At 36.7% G+C, this 12,960-nt stretch overlaps 1 protein-coding gene and 2 long non-coding RNA genes across 3 annotated transcripts; all 3 read left to right on the top strand.

The window, feature by feature from the left end:
• Nucleotides 1-2,670: 2,670 nt before the first annotated feature.
• Nucleotides 2,671-4,687, top strand: LOC137735253 (uncharacterized). Its single transcript, XR_011068624.1, has 3 exons — nt 2,671-2,943; nt 3,290-3,443; nt 3,535-4,687. It is a non-coding gene; the product is annotated as an uncharacterized lncRNA (long non-coding RNA).
• A 347-nt stretch (nt 4,688-5,034) lies between these two features.
• On the top strand, nt 5,035-6,247 carry LOC137734386 (uncharacterized). The gene is made up of 2 exons (XM_068473663.1): nt 5,035-6,141; nt 6,224-6,247. The coding sequence occupies exons 1-2, from the start codon at nt 5,035-5,037 to the stop codon at nt 6,245-6,247; spliced, it is 1,131 nt and encodes a 376-aa protein (XP_068329764.1).
• A 3,465-nt stretch (nt 6,248-9,712) lies between these two features.
• LOC137735254 (uncharacterized) lies at nt 9,713-11,606 on the top strand. The gene is made up of 3 exons (XR_011068625.1): nt 9,713-9,915; nt 10,743-10,888; nt 11,072-11,606. It is a non-coding gene; the product is annotated as an uncharacterized lncRNA (long non-coding RNA).
• Nucleotides 11,607-12,960: the final 1,354 nt, after the last annotated feature.

Below are 12,960 nucleotides of genomic sequence, written 5' to 3'. Positions count from 1 at the left end.
GACCAAATTTCGGAAAATGTTATGATTTAGTTTAAGGCCATAATTGTGCTCATGCTATTTCTTCTCACTTTTTTGCTTTTTTTTTTCTAGGTACATAAAAGTAGTATAATTATTGTGACAAATAATCATAAATCTCCCAGAGATTTTTTTCTTTTTATGAAGCATGCATACCTACCATCACCTTGAGTGTCTGCCATAATCCCACCAAAGACATCTATAATTAGATTCTTTGTTATCATGACTAATGCATTTGCACAAACCATACCTTATATATATATATATATATATATATATATATATAATAATAATAATAATAATAATTTAAAAAAAAAAAAACCCAATCAATTTAAAAAGGTTTTTTTTTTTTTTTTTTTAAAGTTAAAATGGTTTTTGAGATTGACATAACTTCTCAATTTAGTTTCTGATAATAAAAATTGATAGAAGTAATCCTTGTGTTTGTCCATTGTAAATTATTTTGGTCCTTTCACGAAAGTCTGTCAATATTCTCGTTACATTGTCACGTAAACGACTATGTGATCACATTTTCAAGGGTGTTTTTGTCAAACCCACCCATCCACTTAATGAGGATATTGACATATTTTTCACGAAATGACCAAAATGATTTACGGTGGACAAACACATGGACCACTTCTATCAATTTTCATTATCAAGGACCAAAGTGGAGTTATACTAATCTCATAAACCATTTTAGCTAAAAATTAATTAAAAAAAAAAGAAAGAAATAATGAAAAAATGATCCCAAATAGCACTATTACGACAACAATGTTCCCAAGTCGCAATGTTGTTGTAGCAAATCAATAGCAATAACACTTATTTATGGTATACCAAGATTATCTTCTATCAGATAATATCAACAACATATCGCGATGCTATCGATATTTGAGAGCTTTTATCATAAAGAAAACCTTCAGAGCCAGCAAAGGTTCAACAGGAAACTAAGTTCACACAGTAAGGTCAAATTTGAACTGGAATGTTTGTACAATAATATGGTTCACTTGGAGGGTTTGGTTTAGACTAATGAAGTAAGTCAATGAAAGTAAAGGAAGTAATAATATATAATGCTTATGGACGTTGCTTTCTTAGTTTGAAACCATTGAGCCTGATGATCATCATGAACTAACATGCTCAGTGAGAAATTTGACAACATGGTCCCACACTTTTTGCAAGGGTAATGGTCTACTCAACAACATATCAAATTTTAAAAAATTATGCACAAATAAAACCAATAATAAAATTTTGATCAAAACAAGAAATGGGAACACTATACTAAGCTGTGTATAAACTACCAGGAAGTGCTTTCTGTTATATATTTAGAGCTCGTTTGGATATGCTTTTAAAATGACTGGAAACATTTTTGTTGAAAATATTTTTGGAACTAATATTTAGTAAAAATGCAAGTAAATTCTAAAAAAACACTTAAAGTATTTCCTAGAAGAAGCATATAACTGGTGCTTATTACAGAAAGCACTTTAAGTGCTTTTGAAATAAATTTTTTTTTATCTAAAAACACTTTTATTTATTTTAAAAGCACATCCAAACGATCCTTTAGTGTTCGTCTTATTCTACTTTTGTTTAAAGGTTAGTAGCCAATTTTATTGTGCGTATTTCCCATCAATCCATTGTCACTGTCGTTTGGTATGTGATCACATGCTTTGTAGGTCAGTTTGTATTTAAAATTCACGAGCTAAATTGTACATAATCGGGACATTACGAAAACGAATATTAAATCACTTAAGCACAAGTATTAACGTTCGAAAAATAGTAGGATAATATCGTTAGTAGATATATAGAGAGCACTGAGATGCGTGAAAACTATTTTTAAAGTTTAATCTTTTCTTTCAAAAGCAATGATTTTAGTTTTCCAACAAAAAAAAAAAAAAAAAAAAAGCAATGCTTTTTTATTTTTTTATATCAATATGCGAGCTAAAATTGTTACGGACCCTAATGAAATGAATATTAAATTACTTGAAAATTATTATTAGCGTTGTAAATGGCATGATAAATTTTTTTATATTTTTTTTTACCTTGCATGATAAAATCATTAGTTTGTTGCTAGGCTAGAGCAAAAATGAAAAGGTAATTTAAATCTCAATTGACCATTTGTCGGTAGATTTCATCCACTATTTCATCAAATTCAAAGGAAAATTAGTTTTTCCTTCATTAATTCTTACTTGTCAACTATAATCAACAATGTAATTATAACATGTGATAACAAAATAATATGTAATGGTCCGTTACGTAAACGTTTGGTTTTTTATGTTTTCTAGTTATGCTATATATTTTTGAATTCTTTTGTGTCTATGTTTCAAATTTTTATTGGTGGTTATAGTTGACAAGTAACAATTAATGATGAAATAACTAATTTGCCTTTGAATTTGACGGAATTGATTCCACAATCTAACGATAACGGGTTAATTGGTTGACTTTAAATAGTTTAGGGAGTTAATTTACCAAAAAAATTAGTTTAAAAAGTCAATTTCAACTAGAATGACAGTTCAGGAGGTCAAACCACAATTTATTCCTTAAAATAACATGTCAACGGTAATTTAAAATAAAACAGTAGAAAACAATTTACAAGAAAAATGGAAGAATGTGAAGAAAAACAGCAAATTTCAGAGCCTCACAATCACACCCTCTTTCTCTGAAATTCTCTTAAAACAAAAAGCCAATGCCTTTATTATATTCGTCTCCAATTCTTTTTTACCCGCCACCACCAACTGCTCCAAAGACCATGCGCCACTTCCCTCCTCAACGCCTCACCACGTGTCCTTCATCCTCTCTACGGCGCCGTTTCGCCTCCGAACCAAACCCCCTTCCACTCCACTCCGCCGAGGTTTTCAGAAACCCGAATTGGCAATGCAATGCAAGCCGTCCTCCTCCGTATCAATGTCGGCCGAGGAGCAGTCCGCTTCGACCTCCCAGGTTTCTTATTCTCTCTCTTGCTCCAAAAACCTGTCGAGAATTTCTACATTGTTTTTCAGTAAATTTCGGGACCAAAAGTTGCATTAGAATTTGCTGGCAAAAAAAATTAGGGGTGACAAATAAAAATATGAGAAACTTGTGTAGAAGTAAGATTAAGGAGTTGTTGTGGGTTTTGATTAAAGGATTAAACTTTGTTACTGTTGTGATAATTTGCATTGTGTATTGAATTTTGTAGAATTTATTTTATTCGAGCGATATTCTAATTTAATCCAAACTACGGGAGAGAGGGCAATTTGGAACAATTTCCATGTTAGTGCCAAGTTATGATCTTGTAATGCCTGTGCAGAGGGGTGATCAACTGCGGGGTGGTTTGTAGTATTCAAGGGCGGTCTGGGTTAGTGAATCGATTATTGCCTGGAATGTGGATGTTTGAAATGGTTCCTGCTGCTTATTTGCTAGTAAAGCCGCTGCTTTATCTTGTTCGAGTGATGGAATTATAGGTAAGGACTTTACTAATTCTTACTTCAAGTTCGAGTAATGGAGTTCATGATTAAATCATAAAATTGTGCAATGAGACTTCTGTGCTAGCAGGTGAGGATATATAAGTAAAGCTTGAAGAAGGTAAACACGGGCTTCCGGAAAATGTAAGATGTTATGTTATCTGTAGAAGCAGTTTCATGGAGCCTCTTGTTGCTGCTTTTTCTTAATGTGACTTCTGAAGAAGTTTTGAAACTTCTTCGAACTCGCACATGTATAAAATGATTTTTTTTAGGTGAAAGAAAAATTTCCACATATCAAAGATTACAGAGCTTTTAATGTGTCCCCTGATTTGGACGCCAAACCTATTCTCAAATGCCAATTGGCAGGTGCTACTTTTGATTGTAAGAATGTTTTTGCATTTGTTCTTTGCTAGTCAGTTTTATCAATGCACTGCTAGATAAACCGTTTTGTCTCCCTAGACTAAATACAACGAATTCTGATCAATTAACTTTTTGTTTTAAAATTTCAATCTGTAGCCTTACACATGAAAGGAGTATCGAGGTGTGCATGCCATTGAGAATACTGAAGTAGATAAGATCATAAAACTCAACAATTCTAACAAATTAAGTTTTGAAGATTCTTAGTTATTGGTAATTTAATTGTTTTATGGTAGTCTCCCGTTTGTGCTAAAAGTTATTCTTGGACCATTTAAAGTGATTTTGCTATAGTTGGCATTGCTGTTTTACATAACTATTATCTACTATCTTTCAGATTGAATATGTAATTAAACTCCCATCAGAATCCTGACCAATTATTTCCAGTGTCCTTTAAACATACATCAGATATTGTTTCGATTTACGTTTAAATTTTCTCTGATCTTGGATCAATATTTTTATTTTCTTTGTTTTGGTGCTACTGCTACATAAGCTTGGTATTTCTTGAACACACAATTTCTTTTTATGACGGAACATAGTCATCACAGTGAGTGTGTTTTGTGAAAATCTTGACCAGGTTGAGTGCCAGCTGTAAGGTGGGCTTAACAAGTCTGAGTATCAGCAGTTTATGAACTTTAGTCAATCTGGAGTCTAATATTTAAATGCTTACATTTCGTTCAGGATGTTATTGCATTGTTCATGTTGATGCTTTAAAGGTCAAATGACGATAATTGACATAGCAAAATGATACGATTGACAACTACATTTGTTTTCAAGATTATTGGAAGAAAGAATGGCAACTAGGGTTAGGTTAGGTTGCATGTTCACCGTACAAAGGATTTTAGGGTGATAGATAGTGTTGTCAATTCCCTTAATTCAAGGGATGTGTCTCTTGTTGTCAATTTCCTCAATTTGTCTTATTTGTCTTGTCAATTCCCTTAATTCAAGGGATGTGTCTTATTTGTTCTTTTTTGTTAGCTTTAGACGTAAATCAAGGAGGGATAGGTAGTCTTGTTTTCTTCCCTCTAGCACATATATATTGCTATCTCTTGTACCTGATAGTCTTATGATGAATATACCATTCACAAAATTCAATATGGTATCAGAGCAGTGACCCTAACCGGCCTGTCTCTGTGGTGTTCTCTTGAGAGATTTGTGAGCTTCTTGTCCTTCAATCATGGCTGAAGAAAGCTTAGTAAATTTGGAAGGAGACGGCTTTCATGCTACTCCACCATCACCACACTCAGATATTGATATCAACCCAAATCAACGTCTTAGTTCTGTCTTGCTAAATGAGTTTAACTATCTTCCATGGGAGAGAGCAGTTTCTCTTGCTCTGGGAGGACGATCAAAGCTTGGTTATGTTAATGGTGCTATTCCAATGCCTGAGACTACCTCACCGGAGTATGATGCTTGGCTATGCAAAGACCAGTTGGTCATGTCGTGGCTACTCAATTCCATGGATCGTAAGATTGCAGAAATTTTTAGCTATGCTGAATCCTCCATGACTCTTTGGAAAAATCTCAAGGAAATGTATGGAAATCAGAACAATGCGGCTAGAGTGTTTCAGTTAAAGAAGGACATTGCTGGTTTGCAACAGGAAGGGAAGCCATTTGTGCAACATCTTGGAAAGCTGACCACTATGTGGAACGAGCTGAATGTGTATCGACCACACACCATCGACGCTGCTGTGCTAACTAAAAGAGCCGAGGAAGACAAAATATTCCAACTCCTAGCAAGCCTGAGCCCTGAATTCGAAGATCTTCGAAGCCATATCCTCATGAATCCCGACCTGCCTTCTTTTTCAAGTGTGTGTGCCACAATTCAAAGAGAAGAGGTTCGAAGGAAAGTCATGACCTTGGACATGAAGGCAAATATACCAGAAGCTAGGGCTTACTTCTCTAACCAAAAACTTGGTGAGGAGAGAGGCTACAAAGGAAAGAAAACTGGCTTAAAATGTAGCCATTGTGATGCTGGTGGGCACTCAAGAGACCGATGCTGGATTCTTCATCCAGAGTTAAAACCAAAGTTTCCTAGGGATAACAAAGGTGTCTCGAAAGGCTCGTACAACCCTTCTTACAAGGCAAATCATGTTGCCACAACTTCTTCTGATGGAGCACTGAAGTTCACCACTAATCCAGCTGCACTGATCAACGAGTTTGCTATGTTTCTTCACAAGAAACAAGGTCTTGGAGATAGTGAAGGACCACTAAATCAGTGTGACAACAATCAAACTGCACTACTAGGACAGTTTGCTGGCTTCCTGGCTGGAAATGAAGGCGTGGTACAAAGGGACATCCCAGGTATCTTACACTCCTTCTCAACTGCTCTCAACATTGGTAATGTGCATGATTATTGGATTATAGATTCTGGAGCCACTGATCATATGACTAACAAGTCTACAAACTTGCATAAATTTGAAAAATTTTCTATTCCATCTCAAGTGTCAGTTGCCAATGGGAAAAATGCTATGGTTGTGGGAAAAGGAAAAATACATTTGATCTCAAGTGATGTCGAGTCTGAGGCTCTTTATGTTCCCTCATTCCCTTTTCAACTTTTATCTGTTAGCAAGATCACAAACTCATTAAATTGTCTAGCCATTTTCTCTCCCAAAAATGTGATCTTTTAGGATGTAGTCACCAAGAAGACGATTGGTGAAGGATTTTTCTTAAATGGTCTCTACTATCTTTCCAAGCATATTCAAGTTCCCAAGGTTTTTCAAGTCACTTCAAGCTTAGCTCAAGAACAACAACTTTGGCACCAACGTCAAGCACATCCTTTTGAAAAAGTTCTATCCACCTTGTTCCCAAATATGTGCAAAGTTACAAGTCCTTGTGATGTTTGTCATTTTTCTAAGTTTACTAGATTACCATTTACTTCCTCTTTGTCTAGGGCTAGTAACCCTTTTGATATCGTGCATTCCGATGTTTGGGGACCAACTATAGAGTCTTTTGATGGATACAAATATTTTGTAACTTTTGTGGATGATTTCACAAGGATTACTTGGTTGTATCTTTTGAAATTTAAAAGTGAAGTGATGGAAGTTTTTCAAGATTTTCATAGACTTGTGGCCACCCAATTTGCTTCAAAAATTCATATTTTACGATCAGATAACGGCACAGAATATATGTCTCATAACATGTCACACTACTTGAGCACGCATGGTATATTACACCAAACAAGCTGTGTTGGAACACCTCAACAAAATGGGGTGGCCGAGAGGAAGAATAGAGATCTACTTGAGAAGACTAGAGCTCTTATGTTTCACATGAATGTGCCTAAGAAGTTTTGGTCTCAAGGAGTCCTTACTGCGGCATATCTCATCAATAGATTGCCTAGTAAAGTGTTGAATTTTAAATCACCTTATGAGGTCTTGAAAAATAGAAAGATCAACTTTTCCCATTTGAGAGTCTTTGGGTGTACATGCTTTGTTCACATTCAAACTCAAAATCGTGACAAGCTAGACCCAAGGGCTGCCAAATGTGTCTTTCTAGGTTATTCATCTACCCAAAAAGGTTACAAGTGCTATAATTCAACAACTAGAAAAATGGTTGTTTCAAGGGATGTTAAATTTGAAGAACATGTTCCTTACTTCTCACAATCACTGGATTACTCTAGACAGGGGGAGCATTTGATGGACTTATTTCCTTTTCCATATCCAAACGGAGAAGATGCAACATGCACTCCTAGTGATCATGTGCCGGATGATGTTAACCTTCACTCGGTGGAACATCTTGAAGATGAAAACCCTTCCTCATCGGAGATTCACACTGCACCCTCCAGTGATCCTTCCAACCATGATGTTGTTCAAATACCTGTAGTTCAATCTCCTACAGTTCGTCGCAATCCTGCACGAGAGAGGAAACTTCCATCCAAGTTGCATGATTATGTGACCTACACTGCCAGGTATCCCGTGACTGATGTTATTGATTATAGCAAAGTCTCATCTTCTTTTGCTACATTCCTAAGTGCCATTAATGAAGCTCGAGAACCTCAAAGTTTTCAAGAAGCCAATCTTCACAGTGAGTGGAGAAATGCTATGGCAGAGGAGCTTCAAGCCCTCCATGAAAATAACACATGGACTATAGTGAAACTTCCAAAAGGAAAGAAGGCAGTGGGGAGTCGTTGGGTGTACAAAACTAAGTTTCATTCAGATGGCACAATCGAAAGGAATAAGGCTCGCTTGGTTGCTCGAGGTTTTACACAAACCTATGGCGTCGATTATAAAGAGACATTTGCTCCGGTGGCAAAAATGAACACTGTTAGAGTATTGTTGTCGGTTGCAATTAACAATGCATGGCCTCTCTTTCAAATGGATGTTAAAAATGCTTTCCTGCATGGTGAACTTGAAGAAGAGGTTTACATGAAGCTACCTCTAGGTCATCCTCAATCAAACAATCCAGAAATGGTGTGCAAACTCCATAAATCCATTTATGGTCTCAAGCAAAGTCCACGTGCATGGTATGCCAAGCTCAGTCATGTTCTGGAAAGGGTTGGTTTTTGTCGAAGTATTGCGGATTCTTCCCTATTTGTTCGTTCCAGCTTAGTGGGTAAACTAGTTGTGCTCATTTATGTTGATGATCTAATTGTGACAGGTGATAATATGTCAGAGATTAATGCTCTTAAACAGTATCTCAACAACAAGTTTACTATCAAGGATCTTGGCACTCTCAAATACTTTCTGGGCATCGAGATGGCACACTCTCACAAGGGTTTCTTCCTCAACCAACGCAAGTATGTCATGGATCTTCTTCACGAAGCAAAAATGACAGATTGCAAGCCTGCTCGTACCCCCTTGGATAGCAACTTGAAGCTAAAAACTCACGGTGATCCAGTTCCCAATTTAAGTTACTATCAAAGAATGGTTGGCAAACTCATTTATCTGACTATCACACGTCCTGATATATCATATGCTGTCAGCATTGTTAGCCAGTTTATGCACTCTCCAAGCATGGATCATTTGAAGATTGTTCATCGTGTGCTACGTTATCTTAAGGGTTCCATTGGTAGAGGAATTCTTATGCGCAACAATAGTCACACTCAGATCTCAGGCTATACCGATGTTGACTGGGCAGGCAATTCTCTCGATCGCAAGTCTACCACTGGGTTTTGTACGTTTGTGGGAGGCAACCTAGTTACCTGGAAAAGCAAGAAACAAAGTGTTGTTGCACGCTCTAGTGCAGAGGCAGAGTATCGTGCTATGGCGTCCACTGCTTGTGAACTTATTTGGCTCAAAAGCCTTCTGTTGACTTTAGGTTTTCCTCATCAACAACCCATGTCCCTACACTGTGATAATCAGGCCGCAATGCACATTGCATCGAATCCTGTATTCCATGAGCGAACTAAACATATTGAAGTTGATTGTCACTACGTCAGAAATCAAGTTCAATCCAAGGTGATCGACACTCACTACACGCGCAGTCATGATCAACTTGCGGATATTTTCACAAAAGGATTACCCTCTGCTGATTTTCAACGTCTTTTGTTCAAGCTTGGATCAATTAATCCCTTTGATCCAGCTTGAGGGGGAGTATTGGAAGAAAGAATGGCAACTAGGGTTAGGTTAGGTTGCATGTTCATCGTACAAAGGATTTTAGGGTGATAGATAGTGTTGTCAATTCCCTTAATTCAAGGGATGTGTCTCTTGTTGTCAATTTCCTCAATTTGTCTTATTTGTCTTGTCAATTCCCTTAATTCAAGGGATGTGTCTTATTTGTTCTTTTATGTTAGCTTTAGACGTAAATCAAGGAGGGATAGGTAGTCTTGTTTTCTTCCCTCTAGCACATATATATTGCTATCTCTTGTACCTGATAGTCTTATGATGAATATACCATTCACAAAATTCAATAAAGATCAATTATGTTTCTGCGCATGACAACGAAACTCTGTTTGACATTGTGACTCTGAAGGTATGTGTACTTCTGCAGTATTTATTGGACTTCAGACTGGTAACTTCTTGTCTAACTCAGTCCATTCCTTGTAGACTCCTATGGAAATTTCTTTAGAGGAGAGATTCAGGATAAATCACTTGGCGACAAGTATAATAGCACTCGGACAGGTCTTAACTTGTATTTAATGTTGGTGAATGAAAAATTCATGTATTTTTCTCTGTTCTTTGGATAATGTTTATTTTACACTGTTGCATTGACCATACGTTATCAAGTGTTTGTAGTATACTATAAACTATAAAGTGACAATTATGAAATGGCAGGCTGCTAGGATTACTTTTAATGTTTATTAATTCATTTTTCTGTAGTTCATTTCTGGGATATTGTATGACCAATCAGTATTTAAATGATTCCCTAACTTTAGGGAATACCATTTTTACATGCCTGCGATGAGCTGCTTCGGTCAAAATCACTTGATCGTTACTCATACAGTTCTGATGATTGGTTCAATAGGTCAATTGCTAATCTCATTCCCAAGTTAGAGTCTTAGTTATAGTTGTTACATAAGATTTCAAGATTTTAGCTGATCGCATAACGAACTGCTAGAATAAATGTATGATCTTCTGCATTGTAATGCTACTTCCGAGTTACAAGTTGAATGCTTTCTGTGTTCCAAGAATAAATCCCACTCCTATAGTCCTATGTCATCTTTTCTGATTGAGTAATCCATGCCTGCTATAACATGTCTGTCTCTTTCTCAAATATAATGTTTGGGGTGTTGGCCTTCCTCCAAAAGAGAAGAACAAACACAGCTGGCCGCTGTGAGCACTCTTACACAATCATTTGATTGTGTGTACTTCTTAGTGATGTTGACAGGTGATGCAGAAACCTCTGATAATGGTGTATCTGGCATCAGAAACTTTATAACGACTGCTATGACATGTCAAGTGATTATATTTTGGTTCTGTTTCTTTTTGTTTTTTTCTTTTTTTTTCAGAATGAAACCAAGGTTAGCAGATCCATCCTTTTAAGCCTCAGAAGTCGCATCATACTTGCTGCTGTGGAGAACTTTTCAATTTGTTAGGTATTACTACTAGGTACTCTTCACCACTTTTCCGTTTGAGGACGGCAAATGTTATTCAGGTGAGAGGCCTGGCATCTGTACTTAAGTTCCACTACAAAAGTTTAAAGTTTTTTCTTGGAATTGATATTTCCAAGAAAAAGTGCTAGGCTTGTTGCATAGTAAACGCTATGAGCCGACCCATCTCTTTTAGAGATGAACCAAATTCACTCCCAAGTTTTAATACATAATATTCAAATTTTCAGGAACGGGTACGTTTCTATAATACTGGTCCTTCATTTCTCCTTGGAGTCATAGTAGTTAGCATTGAAGATGGTCATGAAGGCGTGCTAGGGCTATCTCAGCTGGATGCAATGTCGGTAGAATAGCACCAGAGATTTTCTGCATAACATCTCAAGCCTAAAAAAAGATTCTGAATGATGAGATCATACCTCCTGATTTAGTTGTTTATTTTTATGAGCTCATATCACTAGAATTTGCTGTAAAGATAGGCCTCCTTGATTTGTTTTCTTATAGCTCTTTAATATGAACTTGTTGCAGGTAACGTCAACGGATGAAATTGTTAAGAGATCTGCGTATGATGCTTCCTCAGGAAGCTTCACTGCGCCCCCAAGAACTACATCTGTGTTTGTTAAACCTCGGGAAGTTTGAGTAGCTCTGCCGTAGACGTGGTGTTCGAAGGATTTCATAAGAGTCGAGTACCATGGTTGACCAAAGCACGGTTTTTTTTTTCTTTCCTGCAGTTGAGGAGGCAGAGAGGCAAAACCTAACGGGTTTTCGATGCACTCATATGTATTACTATGTTCAATAAAAGTAAAGTTAAATAAAATTTTCCTGCTTTTTAATAGTGATTCTGTTTCCTAAAACTTGGTTGCTGCGACAAAGCAGTGTAATGACAGTTGGGTCAATTTTCTGCTGAATGGAATTACAGTTATGGCACCCTAAAAATAAGATCTAGTCTTATATAATCTAACTAAAAAATCACTTGGCTTCCTCTCTCTCTTGGGTCTTGGCTGTTCCATGGCTCATGGTCTATCTTTTCTTAAATTGGTTCAAGAAACTCTCAGATGGAGAAGGTATACATAGGGTATGTGGGCAAGGAGACAGGCAACTATAGAGGGACGTTCTATAGTGGCCGCTGGCTACGGAGAATGCAGTTAAATCTCTTCAATGAAGGTGGTACTTTTTGTGTGAGTTAGTAACTCAGAAGAGTGTAGAAATTGCTCATACTGCACAAATCAGAAAAGAGGAAGTGGTTGTAGTTTTGAAAAAGATGAAGTAAAGAAAAGCAGTGGGTCCCGACGATTTATCGATTGAAGTGTGGAAGGTCTTGGGAGACATGAGTATAGCATGGCTAACAAATATTTTCAATAAGATTTTGAAAACAAAGAAGATGCACAGTAATTGGCGAGAAAGTACTTTGTTGCCTATATACAAGAATGAGTGCGACATATAAAATTGCATGAACTATAAGGGTATTAAGTTAATGAGTCATACAATGAAGCTCTGGAGACACTAATTGAGCGACACAAGTCTCATAGAATCAATTTGGGTCCATGCCAGGGCGCTCGACAATGGAGGCAATCTATTGTTTACGAAGATCAATGGAGTGATATAGAGATATTAAAAATGATTTGCACATGATCTTTATAGATTTGAAAAAAGCGTATAGTAATGTCCCAAGAGAATCCTTTACAAGTAGCATATATTCAAGCAATAAGGAATATGTATGATGGAGTAAAGACTGTAGTAAGAACTTATGAAGGAAACCAAAAGCTTTCCCATAATTATAGAGTTACACCAAGGCTCAGGTTTAAGTTCTTACCTTTTTGCATTGGTGATAGACGAGTTAATGAGACATATTCAAGATGATATTCCTTGATGTATGCTTTACGTAGGTTATATAGTGCTAATAGATGAAACACAGGAGGGAGTAGAGGTGAAGCTTAACCTTTGGCGGAAAGTGTTGGAATCTAAAGGTTTTCACCTAAGTAAGTCAACAACAGAGTATACGAAGTGCAAGTTTAGTGAGAATGAGGGTGCAAATGAGCTAGAGGTGAGGAATTGGAGACCATGAAGTATTGAAGAGTGAATGCTTTCGGTATCTTGAATCTATCTTGCAAAATAACGGAGA

This window comes from Pyrus communis, chromosome 5 (assembly GCF_963583255.1).
Source record: "Pyrus communis chromosome 5, drPyrComm1.1, whole genome shotgun sequence".
Classification (NCBI taxonomy): domain Eukaryota; kingdom Viridiplantae; phylum Streptophyta; class Magnoliopsida; order Rosales; family Rosaceae; genus Pyrus; species Pyrus communis.
Note: the sequence above shows the minus strand (reverse complement) of the source record. Positions and strands in the feature narration are given on the sequence as shown.

Coding starts and splice junctions, on each gene's coding strand:
- LOC137734386 (XM_068473663.1), top strand. CDS start 5,035: ATGGCTGAAGAAAGCTTAGTAAATTTGGAAGGAGACGGCTTTCATGCT. Junction 6,142..6,223: donor TGGCTGGAAATGAAGGCGTG/GTACAAAGGGAC, acceptor ATTGGATTATAG/ATTCTGGAGCCACTGATCAT.